This window comes from Rutilus rutilus, assembly GCF_951802725.1.
Source record: "Rutilus rutilus genome assembly, chromosome: 4".
Taxonomy (NCBI): domain Eukaryota; kingdom Metazoa; phylum Chordata; class Actinopteri; order Cypriniformes; family Leuciscidae; genus Rutilus; species Rutilus rutilus.
The window spans coordinates 37,186,241-37,203,868 of NC_140212.1; the positions used below are offsets into that span (position 1 = coordinate 37,186,241).

Sequence of the window (17,628 nt, forward strand, 5' to 3'; positions counted from 1 at the left end):
AACATTATAACTTTGGCAACGGCACTTTAAAGGGATACTCAACCGTTTTTTCATATTAAACTATGTTATTCCCTTAAAGGGATAGTTCACCCAAAAATGAAAATTCTATCATTGTTTACTCACCCTCAAGTTGTCCCAAACCTGTATGAGTTTCTTTGTTCTGCTGAACACAAAGGAAGATATTTGGAAGAATGTTTGTAACCAAACAGATCTCGGTCCCCATTGACTACCATAGTATATTTTTTTCCTACTATGGAAGTCAATGGGGACCGAGATCTATTGATTACAAACATTCTTCCAAATATCATCTTTTGTGTTAAGCAGAACAAAGAAACTCATACAGGTTTGGAACAACTTGAGGGTGAGTAAATGATGACAGAATTTTCATTTTTGGGTGAACTATCCCTAAGACGAGTTGATACATACCATTCTCTCATCTCAGTGCATGCACTCAATCGTTCTGGCGCGTGGTGACACTTTGATAGCACTTAGCTTAGCCCAGTTCATTCATTAGGGACCAAACAGAGATGAAGTTAGAAGCGACCAAACACCTCCACGTTTTCCCTATTTAAATACAGTTACACGAGTAGTTACACGACCAAGTATGGTGACACAAAATAAAACGTGGCGCTTTTCTAAGCGGGTTAAAATGGATAACTATAATGTATGGCGGAATAGCACTTTTGGGAGTACTTCGACTCGGTGCAGTAAAAAGACACGTTTGTTCTATTGACAGAAGTGAGAGGAACAGGATCAGGCGTGACTTTTTACTGCGCCGAGTCGAAGTACTCCCAAAAGTGCTATTCCGCCATACATTATAGTTATCCTTTTTAACCCGCTTAGAAAAGCGCCACGTTTCATTTTGTCACCATACTTGGTCGTGTAACTACTCGTGTAACTGTATTTAAATAGGGAAAACGTCTCGGTTACGGATGTAACCCTCGTTCCCTGAGTGGGAACGGAGACGTTACGTCGGATGACGACGATTGGGGTTTCGCTTAGAAGCCTATCACCTTCGAGTATATAAAACGAGCCAATGGCAATGAAATGCCATGGGTCTGCGGAATTTGCATAGCGTAACTCCGCCCGCCGCAGGGGGTATATAAGGAAGTACGCTGCACAATGCAGACATGCCTTCGCTGAGGAGCCGAGACTGGCCCCAGGCGTTTTTCAGCGGTACAGCGGAAGTGGCAGGAAGACGTAACGTCTCCGTTCCCACTCAGGGAACGAGGGTTACATCCGTAACCGAGACGTTCCCTTTCGTGGTCACTCCGAGTTACGTCGGATGACGACGATTGGGGTTCCAGTCTAATCACGCCACCTCGGCTGTCTTCCAGTGCCCTGCGTAAGTCTGAGCTCCCTGTTGTGAGACTAGCACGAACGAAGGAGTCCTACTTAACACAGGGATACCAAGGTACACTGGGAAGCATATCTCCAGAGAGAAATATGCAATCATGCCCAGCCATTGAGGGGGGGACTTAGAATACACATATGACCCAGAGGGATGCATATGGAGAATCACTGGGGTGTCCAGCCGCAGGTGGAATTTTAAACCCCAGGGGTGGCAAGGTGGCTTGCCAAGGGAAAGACACACGCTCACAAGGAGACTTACAGTGGAATACACATGTGGGGGTCGCCCAGAGGGGGAACCATGCACATGGAGGCACCTAGTCAAGCGCAAAAGCTGCGTTATGGCAGATTGGCATAACTCAGGCGTTGACGTCACCAGTGCTGGAGGAACTCAGAGCTTATCAGACTCACCTGAGAAGAAAATCGCACGTATCCCGTCCGTGGAGAGGAATGGCGAGCAAGCGAAGACACCTGAGCAGAATCTAGCACCGGCTGGTTGAAGCGAGTACATGAGAAGAAACTGGCTCTACGCGGAGATTATAGAATCTCGCGAATGTGTTGGGTGTCGCCCAGCCTGCAGCTCTACAAATGTCTGTTAGCGAGGCGCCATGCGCTAGAGCCCAAGAGGAAGCCACACTACGTGTGGAGTGGGCTTTCACACCAAGGGGGCACGGACGACCTTGCTGCTGGTATGCCAAAGCAATGGTATCCACTATCCAGTGAGATAACCTTTGCTTTGAGAGAGCCTTTCCCTTCAGCTTCCCACCATGACAGACAAAGAGCTGGTCTGAGGTCCTGAAACACCGCGTTCTGTCTACGTAAGCACGGAGGGCGCGTACTGGACAGAGCAGTGCCAAGGCTGGGTCTGCCTCCTCCAAGGGCAGCGCTTGCAGGTTCACTACCTGGTCTCGAAAGGGTGTGGTAGGAACCTTGGGCACATATCCAAGCCGGGGTCTCAGGATCACGTGAGAGTCAGCCGGCCCGAATTCCAGGCACGCTTCGTCAACCGAAAATGCCTGCAGGTCCCCTACCCTCTTGATGGAGGCCAATGCAACCAGGAGCGCTGTCTTCATTGACAGGAACTTAAGCTCCACTGATTGCAAAGGCTCAAAGGGAGCACTCTGCAGGGCAGTTAGAACCACTGAGAGGTCCCAAGAGGGAACGAGGGGAGGACGAGGAGGATTTAGTCTCCTCGCTCCCCTCAGGAACCTGACGATCAGGTCGTGCTTTCCCAGAGACTTACCATCAACTGCTTCGTGATGTGCGGCAATGGCGGCAACATACACTTTCAGGGTGGAGGGAGACAGCCTTCGCTCCAACCCTTCTTGCAGGAAGGAAAGCACGACACTGATCGAGCATTTCGTGGGTTCTTGATGTTTAGAAGAACACCAGTTGACAAAGAGGTTCCACTTCAACGCATAGGCATGTCTCGTGGACGATGCTCTAGCGGAAGTGATGGTAGCCACCACCGCAGGTGGTAGGGTACTCAAACCTGCCTCGTCCCGTCCAGGAGCCACACGTGGAGGCTCCAAAGATCGGGACGAGGGTGCCATAAGGTGCCCCGTCCCTGAGAAAGGAGGTCCTTCCTCAGAGGAATTGGCCAGGGAGGTGCTGTCGCGAGGAGTACTAGTTCGGAGAACCAGGTCCGGTTGGGCCAATACGGGGCAACCAAAATGACCTGCTCCTCGTCCTCCCTGATCTTGCGCAAGGTCTGCGCAAGAAGGCTCACTGGGGGAAACGCATACTTGCGTAGGCCCCGCGGCCAGCTGTGCGCCAGTGCATCCGTGCCGAGCGTGCCCTCGGTCAGGGAATAAAACAGGTCGCAATGGGACGAGTCGTGGGAGGCAAACAGGTCTACCTGTGCGTCGCCGAACTGATCCCAAATCAGCTGAACCGTCCGGGGATGGAGTCGCCATTCTCCAGCGAGAGGCCGAACTCGAGACAGCTCGTCGGCCGCCTGGTTCAGGTGTCCCGGGATATAAATGGCTCGAAGCGACCTCAGATGCTTCTGACTCCATATGAGGAGGTGGCGAGCGAGTTGCGACATACGGCGGGAGCGTAGACCACCTTGATGGTTGATGTACGCTACTGTTGCGGTATTGTCTGATCGGACTAGTACGTGCTGACCCCTGAGCAGCGCATGGAAGCGGTGCAGGGCGAGACGTACAGCCAGCAACTCGAGGCAATTGACATGCCAAAGGCGCTGGGGTCCTGTCCAGGAGCCCGCGGCAGCATGACCATTGCACATGGCGCCCCAGCCCGTGTTGGAGGCATCTGTTGATACAACAACATGCCGGGAAACTCGTTCTAAGGGCACTCCGGCCCGTAGAAAACTGAGGTTCGCCCACGGGGTGAAGGTCCGACGGCAGGCTGGAGTCACTGGGACTTGGAGCGTGCCGTGTTGCCATGCCCACCTCGGGACTCGATCGTGAAGCCAAAGCTGAAGCGGTCTCATATGAAGCAATCCCAGCGGCGTTACTGCGGCTGCGGATGCCATATGCCCCAGGAGCCTCTGAAAAAGTTTCAGTGGAACCGCACTCTTGCCCTCGAACTGACGAAGACAAGTCAGCAGTGACTGCGCGCGCTCGCTCGTAAGCTGCGCGCACATGGCGACCGAGTCGATCTCCATACCGAGAAAAGAGATCCTCTGCACGGGGCAGAGTTTGCTCTTCTCCCAGTTGACCCGAAGGCCCAGACGAGCTAGGTGCCGGAGCACTAGGTCCCTGTGTTCGCAAACCTGGTCTCGAGAGTGAGCTAGGATCAGCCAGTCGTCGAGATAGTTCAGGATGCGAACCCCGTGTTCCCGGAGGGGAACAAGGGCTGCCTCGACGACCTTCGTAAAGACGCGAGGAGACAGGGCTAGCCCGAAAGGGAGAACCGCATACTGGTATGCCTGCCCCTCGAAAGCAAACCGTAGAAACGGTCTGTGTCGAGGTAAAATGGAGACATGGAAGTAGGCGTCCTTCAGGTCGATCGCTGCAAACCAATCCTGCGGCCGTACACACTGGAGGATGTGTTTGGCCGTTAGCATCTTGAACGGCAGCCTGTGAAGGGAGCGGTTCAAGACGCGCAGGTCGAGGATTGGTCGTAACCCACCGGACTTCTTGGGTACAATGAAGTAAGGGCTGTAGAAGCCGGACTTCATTTCGGCTGGACGGACAATCTCGATCGCACCCTTCGCCAGTAGGGTGGCGACCTCCGCTCTCATGACAGGGGCATTGCCACCGATCATAGTGAAGCGGACTCCCCTGAAGCGAGGAGGAGATCTCGCGAACTGAATCGCGTAGCCGAGCCTGATGGTTCTCGCGACCCAGCGGGACAGTCTGGGAAGCTCTAGCCAGGCCTCCAGAAAGTGCACCAGCGGGGTCATACGAACCACAGACGTACCGTCGGTGGGGCAGCGAGGCGGAATGACCGGCACCGGCGAGGGTGGCATAGCGGCCCTGTGCGGGGGCACGGTCATTAACCGCGTCCTGCCAGAGGAGGCCAGGGGAGGGCGCGCGTCCCACGGGGGCGTGCTCTGGCAGGGGTCTGGCGACAGAGGGGGATGAGAGGAGCGTGGCCCGTGGGCGGCGCGTGCTGTCATCCCCCTCTGGGACAGAGGAGGGCGGCAGTGGCGGGACCCGAGGGTGGCGCGCACTGCGGCCCTCGGACTCTGTCGGCTCAGGATTGGGGAATTCAATTCTGTCTTCAACCACATCAAAGTACTGCTCGTCGTTGGACGAGCAGCGGGGAGTGGAGAACAAAAGATTCTCCCCCGGCCCTCCACCGGGGGAAGGAGTGGCCCTGCTACCAGCTCCTGGGACAGAATTGAAGCCAACCCTGAGCAGCCCGTCTCAGGAGCGCCGCTCGGCCTGGCGTTTAGCGGGCGGCGGGGCTGGAGAGGGCTGTGGCGCCTGCCTGCGGCTCCCTCCACAACGCGGCCCGGGTGAAGGTTGCTGCTGGGGCCGTGCGGGAGGGGCGGCCGCGGGAGGGCGCCCTCGGCGGCGAGCAGGCTGAGGATTCTGTGCCGACGGCAGAGCAGCGGAGCGTCAGGGCAGAATGTGCTTGATAGCCTCAGTCTGCTTCTGGGCGGTCGAGAACTCTTGGGCAAAATCCTCGACCGCACCGCCGAAAAGGCCGGCCTGGGAAATGGGAGCATCAAGCAGACGAGTCCGCTCGGGCTCACACATATCAGCCAGGTTCAGCCAGAGATGTCTCTCCTGGACCACAGCTGTGGACATCACCAAACCCAGGGAGCGCGCGGTCACCTTCGTCGCTCGGAGAGCGAGGTCGGTGGCGGCGCGCAGCTCATCAACGAGCCCTGGGTCTGTCCTGCCCTCGTGCATGTCACGAAGCATCTGGGCCTGGTAGACCTGCAGAATGGCCATGGCATGCAAAGAGGCAGCTGCCTGTCCCGCCGCACTGTAAGACTTCGCCACGAGAGTGGACGAGAATCCACAGGCTTTGGACGGGTGCTTAGGATCACCACGTGATGAAGCGCCTGCCGGACACAGCTGCATCGCGACAGAACGTTCAACCGTGGGAATCCCAGTGTACCCACAAGCATCAGCTCTATCGAGGGGAGGAAAGGCGGAGAAAGCCGACGAACGATCGCGGGAAGACATGGGAGCCTTCCAGGACCGCGTGACTTCCTCATGCACTTCCGGGAAGAATGGTATTGGGGTTGGGCGGCGACGAATGTCAGCGGCCGCTCCCAAAAACCAATCATCCAGCCGCGAGCGCACTGGATCGGGCGGCGGGGACCACTCGAGCCCAATGGCCGCGGCTGCCCGGGAAAGCATGGCAGTCAGCTCGGGATCAGACTCGGGCAATGCTGGCACGCCCGAGGGCGGCAACACAGCCGAATCCTCACTTCCCGAGGACTCATGCCCACCTTGTGATGCAGTGATCGACATTGCATCCTCCTGTGGAACGCCAAACGAAACGCGCGGGGCCTCCGTAGAGGGACCGGCGGTTTCGGTTTGCACGCTCGCGGGAACCAATGCTGAAGAGGGGTGTGTGGACCGTGGACGTATCGGCGGTTTGTCCCACACAGATACCCTCAGGTCACCCTGGCCACCAGCCGAAGTACAGCCTCTCGGGGAGACCGTAGATCGGGTGTGGATGAGGGGACTCTCGCTCTGATGAGCTCATTGAGTCTCGACCGCAGCATGGAGATGGTCATGTTCCCGCAATGAGAACATGAATCATCCACAAACGCTGCTTCAGCGTGATCAACGCCCAAACACGCTAAGCAGAGATTGTGCCCATCAGGAGAAAATACATCGCGACCACAACCAGAAGTGCACGGGCGAGACATCTTTAAAAAGACGTGCCACATGCAATGCTCTTTTTGTGAGAGGAAAACTCCGCGGATGTTGAAGCGAACAGGGAGAAATCACACTAACTGTCAGATCACTGACAAGATCAGCAGGGAAGTGTGCACTCGCTGAAATCGCCGTCACACCAACACCGGAGAGCTCGCTCGTCTCGAAGGTAAGAGAAGACTAACTCAGAATCTTTGGCTTGCAGGAGTGGAGAAGTTCTCGGCTCCGAAGCGAAAGCATGTCTGCATTGTGCAGCGTACTTCCTTATATACCCCCTGCGGCGGGCGGAGTTACGCTATGCAAATTCCGCAGACCCATGGCATTTCATTGCCATTGGCTCGTTTTATATACTCGAAGGTGATAGGCTTCTAAGCGAAACCCCAATCGTCGTCATCCGACGTAACTCGGAGTGACCACGAAAGGGAACGTGGAGGTGTTTGGTCGCTTCTAACTTCATCTCTGTTTGGTCCCTAATGAATGAACTGGGCTAAGCTAAGTGCTATCAAAGTGTCGCCGCGCGTCTGAGCGATTAAGTGCACGCACTGAGATGAGAGAGGTATGTATCAACTCGTCTTAGTTAAGGGAATAACATAGTTTAATATGAAAAAACGGTGGAGTATCCCTTTAACAACAACTTTTTCAGTCTTAACTCTAGGGGTCATCCATCATATAGCTTAGAAACAGCCAAAACCTGGACTATTTTGAATTCCAAAGTCCATTTGTGACTTAAACAAAGGGTATGAGTCTAGGAGTGGTAATCTCAAGGAGTTTGAACATGTATTTGCCATTGGGAACGCAGAGTCATCCAGGAACTCTATTTGTGACAGTGGTTCCAAGCCAGATGGGGGAAGTGAAGACAGCCCAGTAGCAAACATCAAAACATCTTCCACAGACACAGCAGCCTGGCCTTCTGCAAAGAAAAACAATTCAGATACATCATTGCCATGTGTTTTCTTAACTAGTTATAAAAAACAAATGAACTAACAAACCTTCACAATCAAGGAGATAGTCTGCCCAGTAGGCCATGGTTTGACTTTCTTTAAGTCTTCGATTACTCCCCGAAGGACTGAGGTCAGGTTTGAAGAGACTCTCAAGTTCAAAAGCAGTGAGTCGCCTTTCAGAGTGGCACAGGACAGGGGCCAGCAAAGTAGGGTGTTGCTGTAGTGCATTCAAAAACTCAAGGGTTGAAAGACCGTCTCTGAATCTACATTGAACACAAACATTGTTTCACTGCTGTGTAGTGCCAATTGAATTTAAATTATCTAAAGAAAACTATTAAATATTCTCTTCTCTACAATTTCTATCCACCTTAACAAACATACATTTTGGGGGAAAAATGGTTGTGTTGAAAATTGATCTAAGAAACCCTATTTTTGCGTTGCACATTAAATGTTAATTGTTACAGACTGTAAGAATAACACAGAAACAAAAGACAGGAATGACACAGACGACTGGGTGGCTTGAGCACTCAAACAATGCCTTCAGAAAGTCTACACACCCCATGTACTTTGTGTGAAAACTTAATTAAGGCACTGTAGTTTGACAAAGAATGAAGCAACATCACATATCAGTTGAAATGCACTAAGGTACAAATTCTGTCACAGTGACAAATTGATAACAGATATACATGCTTGCATAAACCAAAGATGGGGACCATGAGGCATTTCAAACTAAAAATTCATGCTTAAATACATAAAAAAAGAAGAAAATCATCACCACAAATATCATCTTACCTGTCAATAACAGATGAGTTGCGGTCAATAATATACCATTGGAGGTAGTCTGACACGATTTCTTTCTTTTCTTCCACAGTAGCCACATGTCTCAGACAACCTGCTGTCTGTAACATTGTGCTGTGTCTCATCATACATTCTTGCAGAGCATCCAATGAAGCAGCATTCTCAATCTGAAAGACATGAAAATGGGCATAAACACCCGTCAATAACTGTGTGCACTGTATCTCCTTGCCTATTTATTAATGACATACATAGCATGGTGTAATCTTACACTATCGAAAACTAATAAATTAATTAAATAAATTCTGCACGTAATATAAGTAAACATTGTCTCAAAACACTGCAGGAACTATGTAAACTTCTGCCCTACCATACCGTAGCCTAATGCTATTCTCACCTCTTGCAAAGCTTTCCCTATTTCTTCATCAGTTATTAAATTATTTGTTGCTTTGAATGAAGGCTGGCCTGCAAGATAATGTACAAGATCTTCCGACAGGAAATGGGGTCCTGGACCTCCATGCACAACTGACACAGCAATCATCTTTCCTGCCAGGTAGTATTCATCCTCCCTAACAGCTGTGAATTAATTCACATTGCAAAATAAAACAAACAATGCATTACTGTATAAACTGTAATATACAAGCATATGTCATGTGATATATGTGGTCAATGAGCATTAACCAACCATTAGTAGCCTATAGTACACATCTAACCAATATGCATACCATTTGCATTGTAGACCAAGAACCGATGTCCTTCTGGTCCATCAAAAATGGGCCGGTCTTTTAGGTGTTTCATTAGTAGAGTTAAAAACTCTCGTCTTGGACCACCAGTGTCAATTCCCTCTTCCAGAACACCAGTATCATCAGTAAATTTCACCAGCATGTCACAGGTTTCAGAATATGTTGTACGCTTGAAACCTCTGACTGCCCCATCCCAAACATTAGCCCTTGAGATGTTGAACCGGCTGACTTTTTTATGATCAATAGGAAGTGACAGGTTTGCTACGATGTCAGGTAATGTAATGTCCATCTCCTCTCTGTAATGACAAAAAGTGACTTCATTTGTGGATATTCCAGATATACCAGAACTATTGTACAGTGAAAAAACTACTAGCTACTACGAGTAACTACGAGTGCTAATAGTCAAAAGCTGTCATATTACATTGCTGTGTGTTGGAAATTCTTCACATTGACAGCAACCGGCTCTTCATCCTCTTGCTCAACATTTGGTGAATACAGGTCTGTGTATTTACTGTTGGGAAATTACCATTTCCATGTAAAAACATCTTACAAACAAATGTCTTCCCCATGTAATCAGTTAAATAAATCAAAATTATGTCAGTCTTTATCCTTTTTTTTTTACTTACCTGTAGCAAGAAGTTTTTTCTGGATTTGTTTCAGGTGGATCCAGATCCTCAGCATCAGATATTACTATCTGAAAACAGATTAAAATGTCTGAAACGACAACACTGAAAGCAAGAAATGTCATGCTGCCACAGTCTGCCTTATTACCTGTCCTGGCTGAATTGTTGATGATTGTCCTGGTGCATCTCTGAAACATGATACAACATATTAAAATGATTAGCTCCATGATAAAAGCTATAAGGTAGTTTTGAGTAACATGTAGTAGTAAAAACATTATTTTGTTATAAATCACACTATACATATGGTATTTTCTGTTTCAAGTTCATCCGAGCAAATTCTCTGATCACATCAACAACTTAAAGATAAATTATTTCTTAAGAACATGTGGATAGGAGCGCATCCTGGACTCAAATCTGAGTTTGTTTGAGTTTCTTTTTGAATGGAAAAGGTATAAAATAAGAGAAAGCTCAAACTACTAATTTGTAACTATTAAAATGCTTGTATTGCAAGTGGCCAAGTCATACAGAACCAATTTAAAAGAACTCTGATGCGTTTTGGCATCTAGCCTTCGTCAGCGAGTCAAATGGATGAAATGAGACAATGGGTCTTTTCTAGTGTCCAAAGCTTTCTGGGCTAGAGTGGGTGTTGTAAACATCTTAAAACCAGCAGGTGTCCTTCAGGCCTGCAATTCATTCGATTCACATGACGTCACTGTAGCTTTGCGCCGCCATCTTTGCGACCGACGGTCTGAATATGCCTGCAATATGTTGTGCGGTTGGCTGCAACAACAGCCGAAAGAGGAACCCCGAATTGTTATTCTATTATATACCTAAAGAAAAGGATAGAAGAAAGAAGTGGTTAGCTGCCATTCGAAGAGATCACTGGACACCCACATCTCACTCCTTACTATGCAATGAACACTTCGTGTCAGGTAAGTTAAGCCTTCAGCCCATGTGATCCGTTTGTGTTGTATTATTTGCTATTTGTATTTAGGTATGTATGTCCCTACATGCACACCGAAGCATTGAGAACTTTGTAAGTGTACAGAAAGTTTATTAAAAAGATAGCTAGATTATAAAGACTGCGTCCGATTGAGTCTGCATGTAAACATGTAACTTAACGTTACGCTACAGTCTTTATAATCTTTTTAATAAACTGTCGGTACACTTATAAAGTTCTCAATGCTTCGGTTTGCATGTAGGAACCCCCATTATGCTACCGATGAAGTGTTGTGCTATTTTGAGCCTTTTTAGTGGTATAAAATAGTGATTTACCAAATGCCCCGAAAGCTAGCGTTAGCAGCTAATCTCCGGTTTGCATGAAAACAAACATGTCCCAGAGAATGGTCGACTCGGTACACATTATTAACTCCTAGGTTCATTTGGCGTCAGAATTGTCCTTTAAATCTATATTTCACATTTAACACAAATCCTGGAAGTAGGACAAAGTTATTTTTTTCAGTCTACCTATGCAAGTCCCTTTGTTTAGCCTATGTAGTAACTTCATGAAAAGATTAAAATGAACTAATTATCTACATAGGTTCTAAGAGAGAGAGAGACTTAGGTTGGACAATATCTCACACATGTAATCTTTTTTTTTTTTACTATGCTCTGAATTTCTAGGAGCAAAACAGGACAATCCTTTGAGCCCCGATTTTGTGCCCAGTCTTTTTGCACACACCTCGGCGAGGGAGAGGGATAAGCAACATTATGCCTGCAAAAAGTTTCAAAAGACTCAGCTGATGAAGCGCAAGATACGTGAGACCTGCAGCAGTCGTGCTGACCCTTCAACCTCCGATGTGGCTGACGTGGAGGAGCATGAGGTCACTACTTCCACTGACCACAACTACACAAACAACACAGGCCCTGGCATCGTAGAACAATGCGTGAATCCATCCTGCCAGGCTAAGATGTCAGCACTGGGAAGTGAGTGTGCACGGCTCCGAGACGAGATCCGTGAGTTAAGGGCCAGGGCAGAGGAGCGGTCCTTGAATGAGGAGGCATTCAGGGATAATGACACCATGGTGCTGGAACTCACAGGTCTTCCGTCCTTTGCCAAATTATTTGTTTTGTTTAATTTTCTATCAGAATTTCTTAGAGTTGGACAATTAATCACCCCATTCCAATGTTTGATCCTAACATTAATGAGACTGAGGCTTAATGTGCCGCTTTACTTTTTTGCTTACTTTTTTGGAATATCTAAGTCAACTGTCGTCAGAGTGTTCAATAGCACATTAGATTTAATGTATTTCAGATTATCAGATCTAATCTTATGGCCACCAAAAGAGCAAATTCAAAATAGTCTCCCAATGTGTTTCAAAAATAACTTTAAGAACTGCACCTCCATCATTGATTGTTTTGAAATATTTATAGAAAAGCCAAGTAACCTGAGATGCCGTGCACAGACATACTCACAGTACAAGCACCACAACACTGCAAAATACCTGATCTCAATAACACCACAAGGTGTTATATCTTATGTGTCAAAAGGATGGGGTGGTCGCACAAGTGACAAGCACATTGTGGAAAATTGTGGCTTTCTTGATAAATTGTCACCAGGAGATGTCATTCTAGCTGATAGAGGTTTCAATGTGAAAGAGACAGTGGGTCTGTATTGTGCTCAATTGAAAATACCAGCGTTTACCAAAGGCAAGCAACAGATGCATCCACTGGAGCTAGAGGCAACAAGGGGACTCGCAGCCGTCAGGATCCACGTGGAGCGAGTCATTGGCCTGGTGAGGAATAAATACACTATTCTTCAGACCACCATCCCTCTGTCCCTCTGCCAAGCTGACGCGCAAGGACAGCTCTCCATTGACAAAATGGTAACAGTTTGCTGTGCTCTTTGCAACATTTGCCCATCTGTCGTCCCTAAAGATTAGAGAGGTAATACAATTGCTTTCCTTGTAAATTTTACTGTATATAGTATCTCTTTAGTATTTGCGTGGACTCTGAACTACAATGAATATTCATGCATTTATTAATCATTTGTTTATTGTCCATTTGTGGATGTATGGATCAAATGTATTTGATACATGCCTACAAACACATATGCACACAATACAACATACAATATATACAATTTCAAAACAAACAAGTAATATATCAATTAATTCATTTATAAATTCATTCACTGTAACTAATCGTATTTTATCTGTTTTAACCACTCTTTAATGTTGCTGATATGTGCTATACAAATAAAACTACCTTGCTTTGCCAACTTCATTTCTTGATTGTTTGCTTTTTGCATTCTACACACTTCCAACTCTTTGGCACCCTGCTCAGCTTCAGACATGACTTGTGGAAGCACTTTCGTTTGCATTGCTCGGATGTGCAAGAGAGGATGTCTGTGTCATCAACAGGGTTTCCACAGTAACATCCCTCAGGTGCCTTCTCAAGGTTAGCACTTGAGGAGAGGTGTGGCACAGTAAACCATTTACCCAACAGCTCAGGTAATACCCCTGTTCTAATGAATTCTTCCACCCTAGTGTAGGCCTCATCAAAAAAGTATTGATCAAATTGTACTCGTTGCTTAAAAACTTCTTGTGGTGTCCACACAACAAAATCTCCGTACATTACCTCAGCTACACGCATTTGGGCCTGCAGTTGATACATGTAACTATGATCTTGCTTGAGGTTCATACCTTCTGCAGACACAGTAAGGCAGAAATGTGGGTCGCTGACACATTCCTTGAGAGCACGGCCATTAGCATTAAAAGGACATTTTATTTCAAGCACACCACTTCCATGGCAATCACAGGTCACCACACCATCTGGCGATGCTCCTAGCCATGGTAGGTCCGGGTTGATAATGAGCCCTGATGCTGTAATGCTGAAGTTCACATGGAGATCTTGCATGGCCTTCAGGTACGACTCCCTGGCAGTGTCTTCATTTTGCAGACCCCATCTGATGAAAACATGTAAGTCTGTCAGCAATATTTTAAACTTTATGTAAAACCAACTAACCTTCCTTTGGAGCACAGTCTCTGTCTCGCATGCGCACTCGCTCTAGATTCCGGGAGATTTTAATTCATTTGCGGCATAACTAGTTGATCATGAGTGGCTCAACAGGTAGATCTATAGATAAACTAATCTTTCAGGCATTTGACCGACACGGTTACATAAAATATAATTCCTGGAGTGTATTCATGATGGAATTGCAAGAAAAAAGCCATGGTTAATATGTCTTACTTTCTAAACCGTATACCTGGTTGCTGCTGTTGAAAAGCGGGAAGACTGGGGATAGCAAACTCTCTTTATCAGCGATGAAGAATTCTTTGTCCTGGCTGCCTCATGAAATGCTGATGCGGTAACTCTCCCTGCTCTCTGATCAAACCATACCCTGGACTTTCTCTGCTCTCTTGTCTTCTCCTCAACTAACAAACACTCCAAAAATAACCTAATCATCAAAATGGTGTAATGGTAATTATTACAAAAAGCATGATGTGGTACAAGTGGAGCTTGACAATTACCACCCTTCATGGTGGGGAATGACAAGAAAAAGTTTGAGAACCACTGTTAAAGAAGTCTTTTTCATATCTTACCTGCTCAGGAGTGAGATGCAGCTCCTCAAAAATCCTAGCAGCCTCCTCCAGCAGTGCGGGCAAATCCAATTCAAGCCTGGTGCTTGAGTACAGAGTAGGAAGAGGTGGTGGCATGTCCAACTGTACAGTCTTGGGCATGTATCTGATAGAATGGCCTTCAACAACTGACAAAATGGCACTTTTCTTAGGGATGGCCTCCTGTTTTTCACTGTGGTGGAGCTGTTCAAAAAATAGCTTGAGCTCATCAGTGGATGCTTTCAAGTGATGGTGCTTGTCTTGTTTTTTATCTTTCTCCTTATTTTGAAAGATGTTTGATAGTTCATCATATTTCACAAGTTTTTGCCTTGGCTCTTCCCATGCACATGCTTTATCTGTGCATGCCTGTCCCTCTTTGCGCTCAACAGCAGCTAGAAGTGAGAACATTAGTGCTGCGGCGTGGGAGCACACCTCTCCCAGTCCTGCCATACAAGTGCAGTGTGCTGTGATGACAGTCCCTGCCTCCTGCACCACTACCCATGGCCATGTTGGCTTAGTATTAAGAGCCTGTGAATGATGGACCTGTTAAGTGAAGAACAAACTGTTAAATAATAAATATTATTATTTCATACTTCCTGTACTATCATAAAGGGATGATGTTGTATGTTTCTGAATGAATGGATGAATTGTATACTTTTGGTATGTTCTCTTTGGAGGCTTTATGCGGCTGTGCGTTAATGAGCTCAAGTGTTTGAGTGAGATTATCTGATGTTGTTTCAATTAATCAAACATGGTTCAGGAAAAGTAAGGGATATGTTAATGGGAATGAATTTCAGTGTTCATGTTTTGCCTAAATGACTGCAATCATATTACTGTTAGAATGGCCATTGACACTCCACAAAAATCTGCAATTTACAATGCAGCACTGCACATTGCTTCTATGTTTATTGGCATTTAAATGTCAGCTGTGACACTTTAGGACTTTGTTAAATTTCATACCCAAGCACAAATAAGGACATTAGAGCTTTCTGCGGTCTTTCAGATTAGCTACATTAATGGTTGCTGTGCCTAATTTTCATTTTAGTCACATATACACACTACACATGCAGTTATCTTTACAATATCTAATCATTAATCATGCCTTTGTACAGTAAACTGATTTTGAAATATAATCATATTTATTCTGATAAATAGCATGTTTATTAATGATATTCGTGATATTTAGCTCAAGCTGTTAAAATTCTGTGAACGTAAAGTCCGCCTACTTTGATTTGATTGGTCATTTAAAATATTCTGACATATAGACCAATGAGGCTGAGATGAACACACACACATACTCTCTGTTTGCCGCTGCGGATGGAACGCGCTGATTATAAGCCGAAGCCGGTTTCATATGTTTTGTGTGCAAAGGCAAGCGTGTATTTAAAATAATGAAAACCAGGACATTTTCATCACTTTTTTAAAAAACAGCCAGGACGGCCAGGACAGGGCGTGAAAACAGGACATGTCCTGGGAAAACAGGACGTTTGGTCACCCTAGATTGATGACAGCTAACGTTAGCCGTGTGCCGGCCCGTGGCTACCAGCTGTTAGCCACTTAGCTAGCTAACAACTCGCTACCTAGTCAGAGCAAACTACCACCAAAATCATACATTTGAAATTGTTTTTATAAAACCTACATTTCCCATGATTAAATATAAATCCTTGGTGGCCAGGTGCCGCACTGTCACGTTTTTCACCCATCCAGCCACAGCATATTGATACGCATCTGTACTCTTGAAAGCCTTCAAGCGATCCCCACTGTATGGGGAGGGGTTATGTACAAGATATATATATATATCATGGAAGGCCAATTTGGGCAAGTCTGGGGCAGATAATAATGGACAAAAGAAAACTGGGGGTAACAAATAAGGATCGGAGCCTAAAATAGAAATTTTCTCCAGGTATCTCTGTCTCTCTCTCTCATTCAAATGGGCAGTTTGGGCGGCCATACCGGGCGAGTCGGTCGCAAATATGGCGGCGTTCTATTTGTAGTGACGTAGGTGGCATCTATGAATAGTCAAATCATGTAAACATTATGTATAACGCAAATTGGTTGATTACCACTTGAAAAAAACCATTGTCTCTCATTACATCTATTTGACTCCCTGTCAAAGGCTAGATGCTGAAACGTGTTGGAGTTATTTTAGTTGGTTCTGGATGACCGTGCCACTTCAATAAAGGCCTATAGTACCTATGTAGGATCGACAATGATGTGGGACAGTGGAGACCCCCCACTTCATTCTCATGTGTTTTTTTTAATGGTTTGGTTAATTTATGTTTATTCACCTGCAAGAGCAACTGTATTTCAGTAGATTTATTCTGTGATGTTAAGTAAAGCTCACACAGACAGCTGTGGGTCCTTTAGGTAGGGAGCGAGGGGGCACCTCAGTCAGTTACAGAAACAGCCGATAGCATGTAGCAACGTTGAGCTTATGTGCAGCAATATACATGCATGTATAATGTGTATGTGAATAAGTAGTGAAATATCTGCTAGTAGTTTTATCAGTTTTGTGAGTTAAATGAAAAAAAACTTTTCTGGTAGTGAAAGCACTGTAGGCCAATAAAATATGAATTATTATTATCATTTCCAGTCAAGAAGTAAAGAAATAATTTCAACCCATGCACACCTGAAAGTTCCTTTGTGTCCATTTGCGCAACACCTACCTTTCATCTTCCAGTTTGTATTTGGGAGTACTTCGATTTTGTGGTTCAAAAACCTGAGAGGAAACTGATAAAATGATCAACAACTTTCAACAGCTTCTATTATTTTTCCATTACCACATACAGTATATATCAATGCTGAATGGTTGCCTGTGTTACTGTATAATAGTAACTGCAAAATAATCAAAACAAGCCTTTTTTCCACTAAAATATTGACCAGGACATTGATGTTATGCTTAAAATTCAATGTACATCTAATAAATTATATGAAAATGAATAAATACAAACATACATACATAAATGTTTTAAAAAAAGAGAAATAACTGATGTACCAAAGTGTCAGCTCGATTGAATTCAGCTGTGCTCCTTGTTGTGATGGCAATTTCAGAATCAGAATCAGAGTCTGAGGTATCGTACTCTGAAAAAAATAAATCAAACAACCATTATTTATCCTCCAGCAAAGTATCTAAATATGTAAAAATATTGAATTATGAGATCCACTAACCTCTTTTATAGTGTTTTTCTAGGCAAATGAAAAAAGTAATCCTGGAATATGCCTTTCCTATTTCCTTTTTATATTCTGCCAATTTAAATGACCTTTCTGACCCAGGCACATGGACCACCTCTGAGCAGTCTGGATACAAA

General features: G+C 46.0%; 2 protein-coding genes and 1 long non-coding RNA gene across 3 annotated transcripts; 1 reads left to right on the forward strand and 2 right to left on the reverse strand.

Moving 5' to 3' along the window:
• Window positions 1-5,381: 5,381 nt before the first annotated feature.
• Window positions 5,382-9,415, reverse strand: LOC311289072 (G2/M phase-specific E3 ubiquitin-protein ligase-like; the record flags this gene model as incomplete). The annotated part of the gene is made up of 6 exons (XM_084406831.1): window positions 9,121-9,415; window positions 8,793-8,971; window positions 8,393-8,565; window positions 7,649-7,863; window positions 7,445-7,569; window positions 5,382-5,474 (listed from the first exon to the last, which is right to left on the reverse strand). The coding sequence occupies exons 1-6, from the start codon at window positions 9,278-9,280 to the stop codon at window positions 5,382-5,384; spliced, it is 945 nt and encodes a 314-aa protein (XP_084262957.1). The 5' UTR covers window positions 9,281-9,415.
• A 157-nt stretch (window positions 9,416-9,572) lies between these two features.
• LOC311289886 lies at window positions 9,573-17,590 on the reverse strand. Its single transcript, XR_014627234.1, has 6 exons — window positions 17,489-17,590; window positions 17,316-17,401; window positions 16,987-17,039; window positions 9,910-9,949; window positions 9,765-9,832; window positions 9,573-9,649 (listed from the first exon to the last, which is right to left on the reverse strand). It is a non-coding gene; the product is annotated as an uncharacterized lncRNA (long non-coding RNA).
• Window positions 10,630-12,643, forward strand: LOC311289073 (uncharacterized protein; the record flags this gene model as incomplete). Its single annotated transcript, XM_084406832.1, has 2 exons — window positions 10,630-10,693; window positions 11,385-12,643. Exon 2 carries the CDS (start codon window positions 11,504-11,506, stop codon window positions 12,641-12,643), a length of 1,140 nt encoding a protein of 379 aa, XP_084262958.1. The 5' UTR covers window positions 10,630-10,693; window positions 11,385-11,503.
• Window positions 17,591-17,628: the final 38 nt, after the last annotated feature.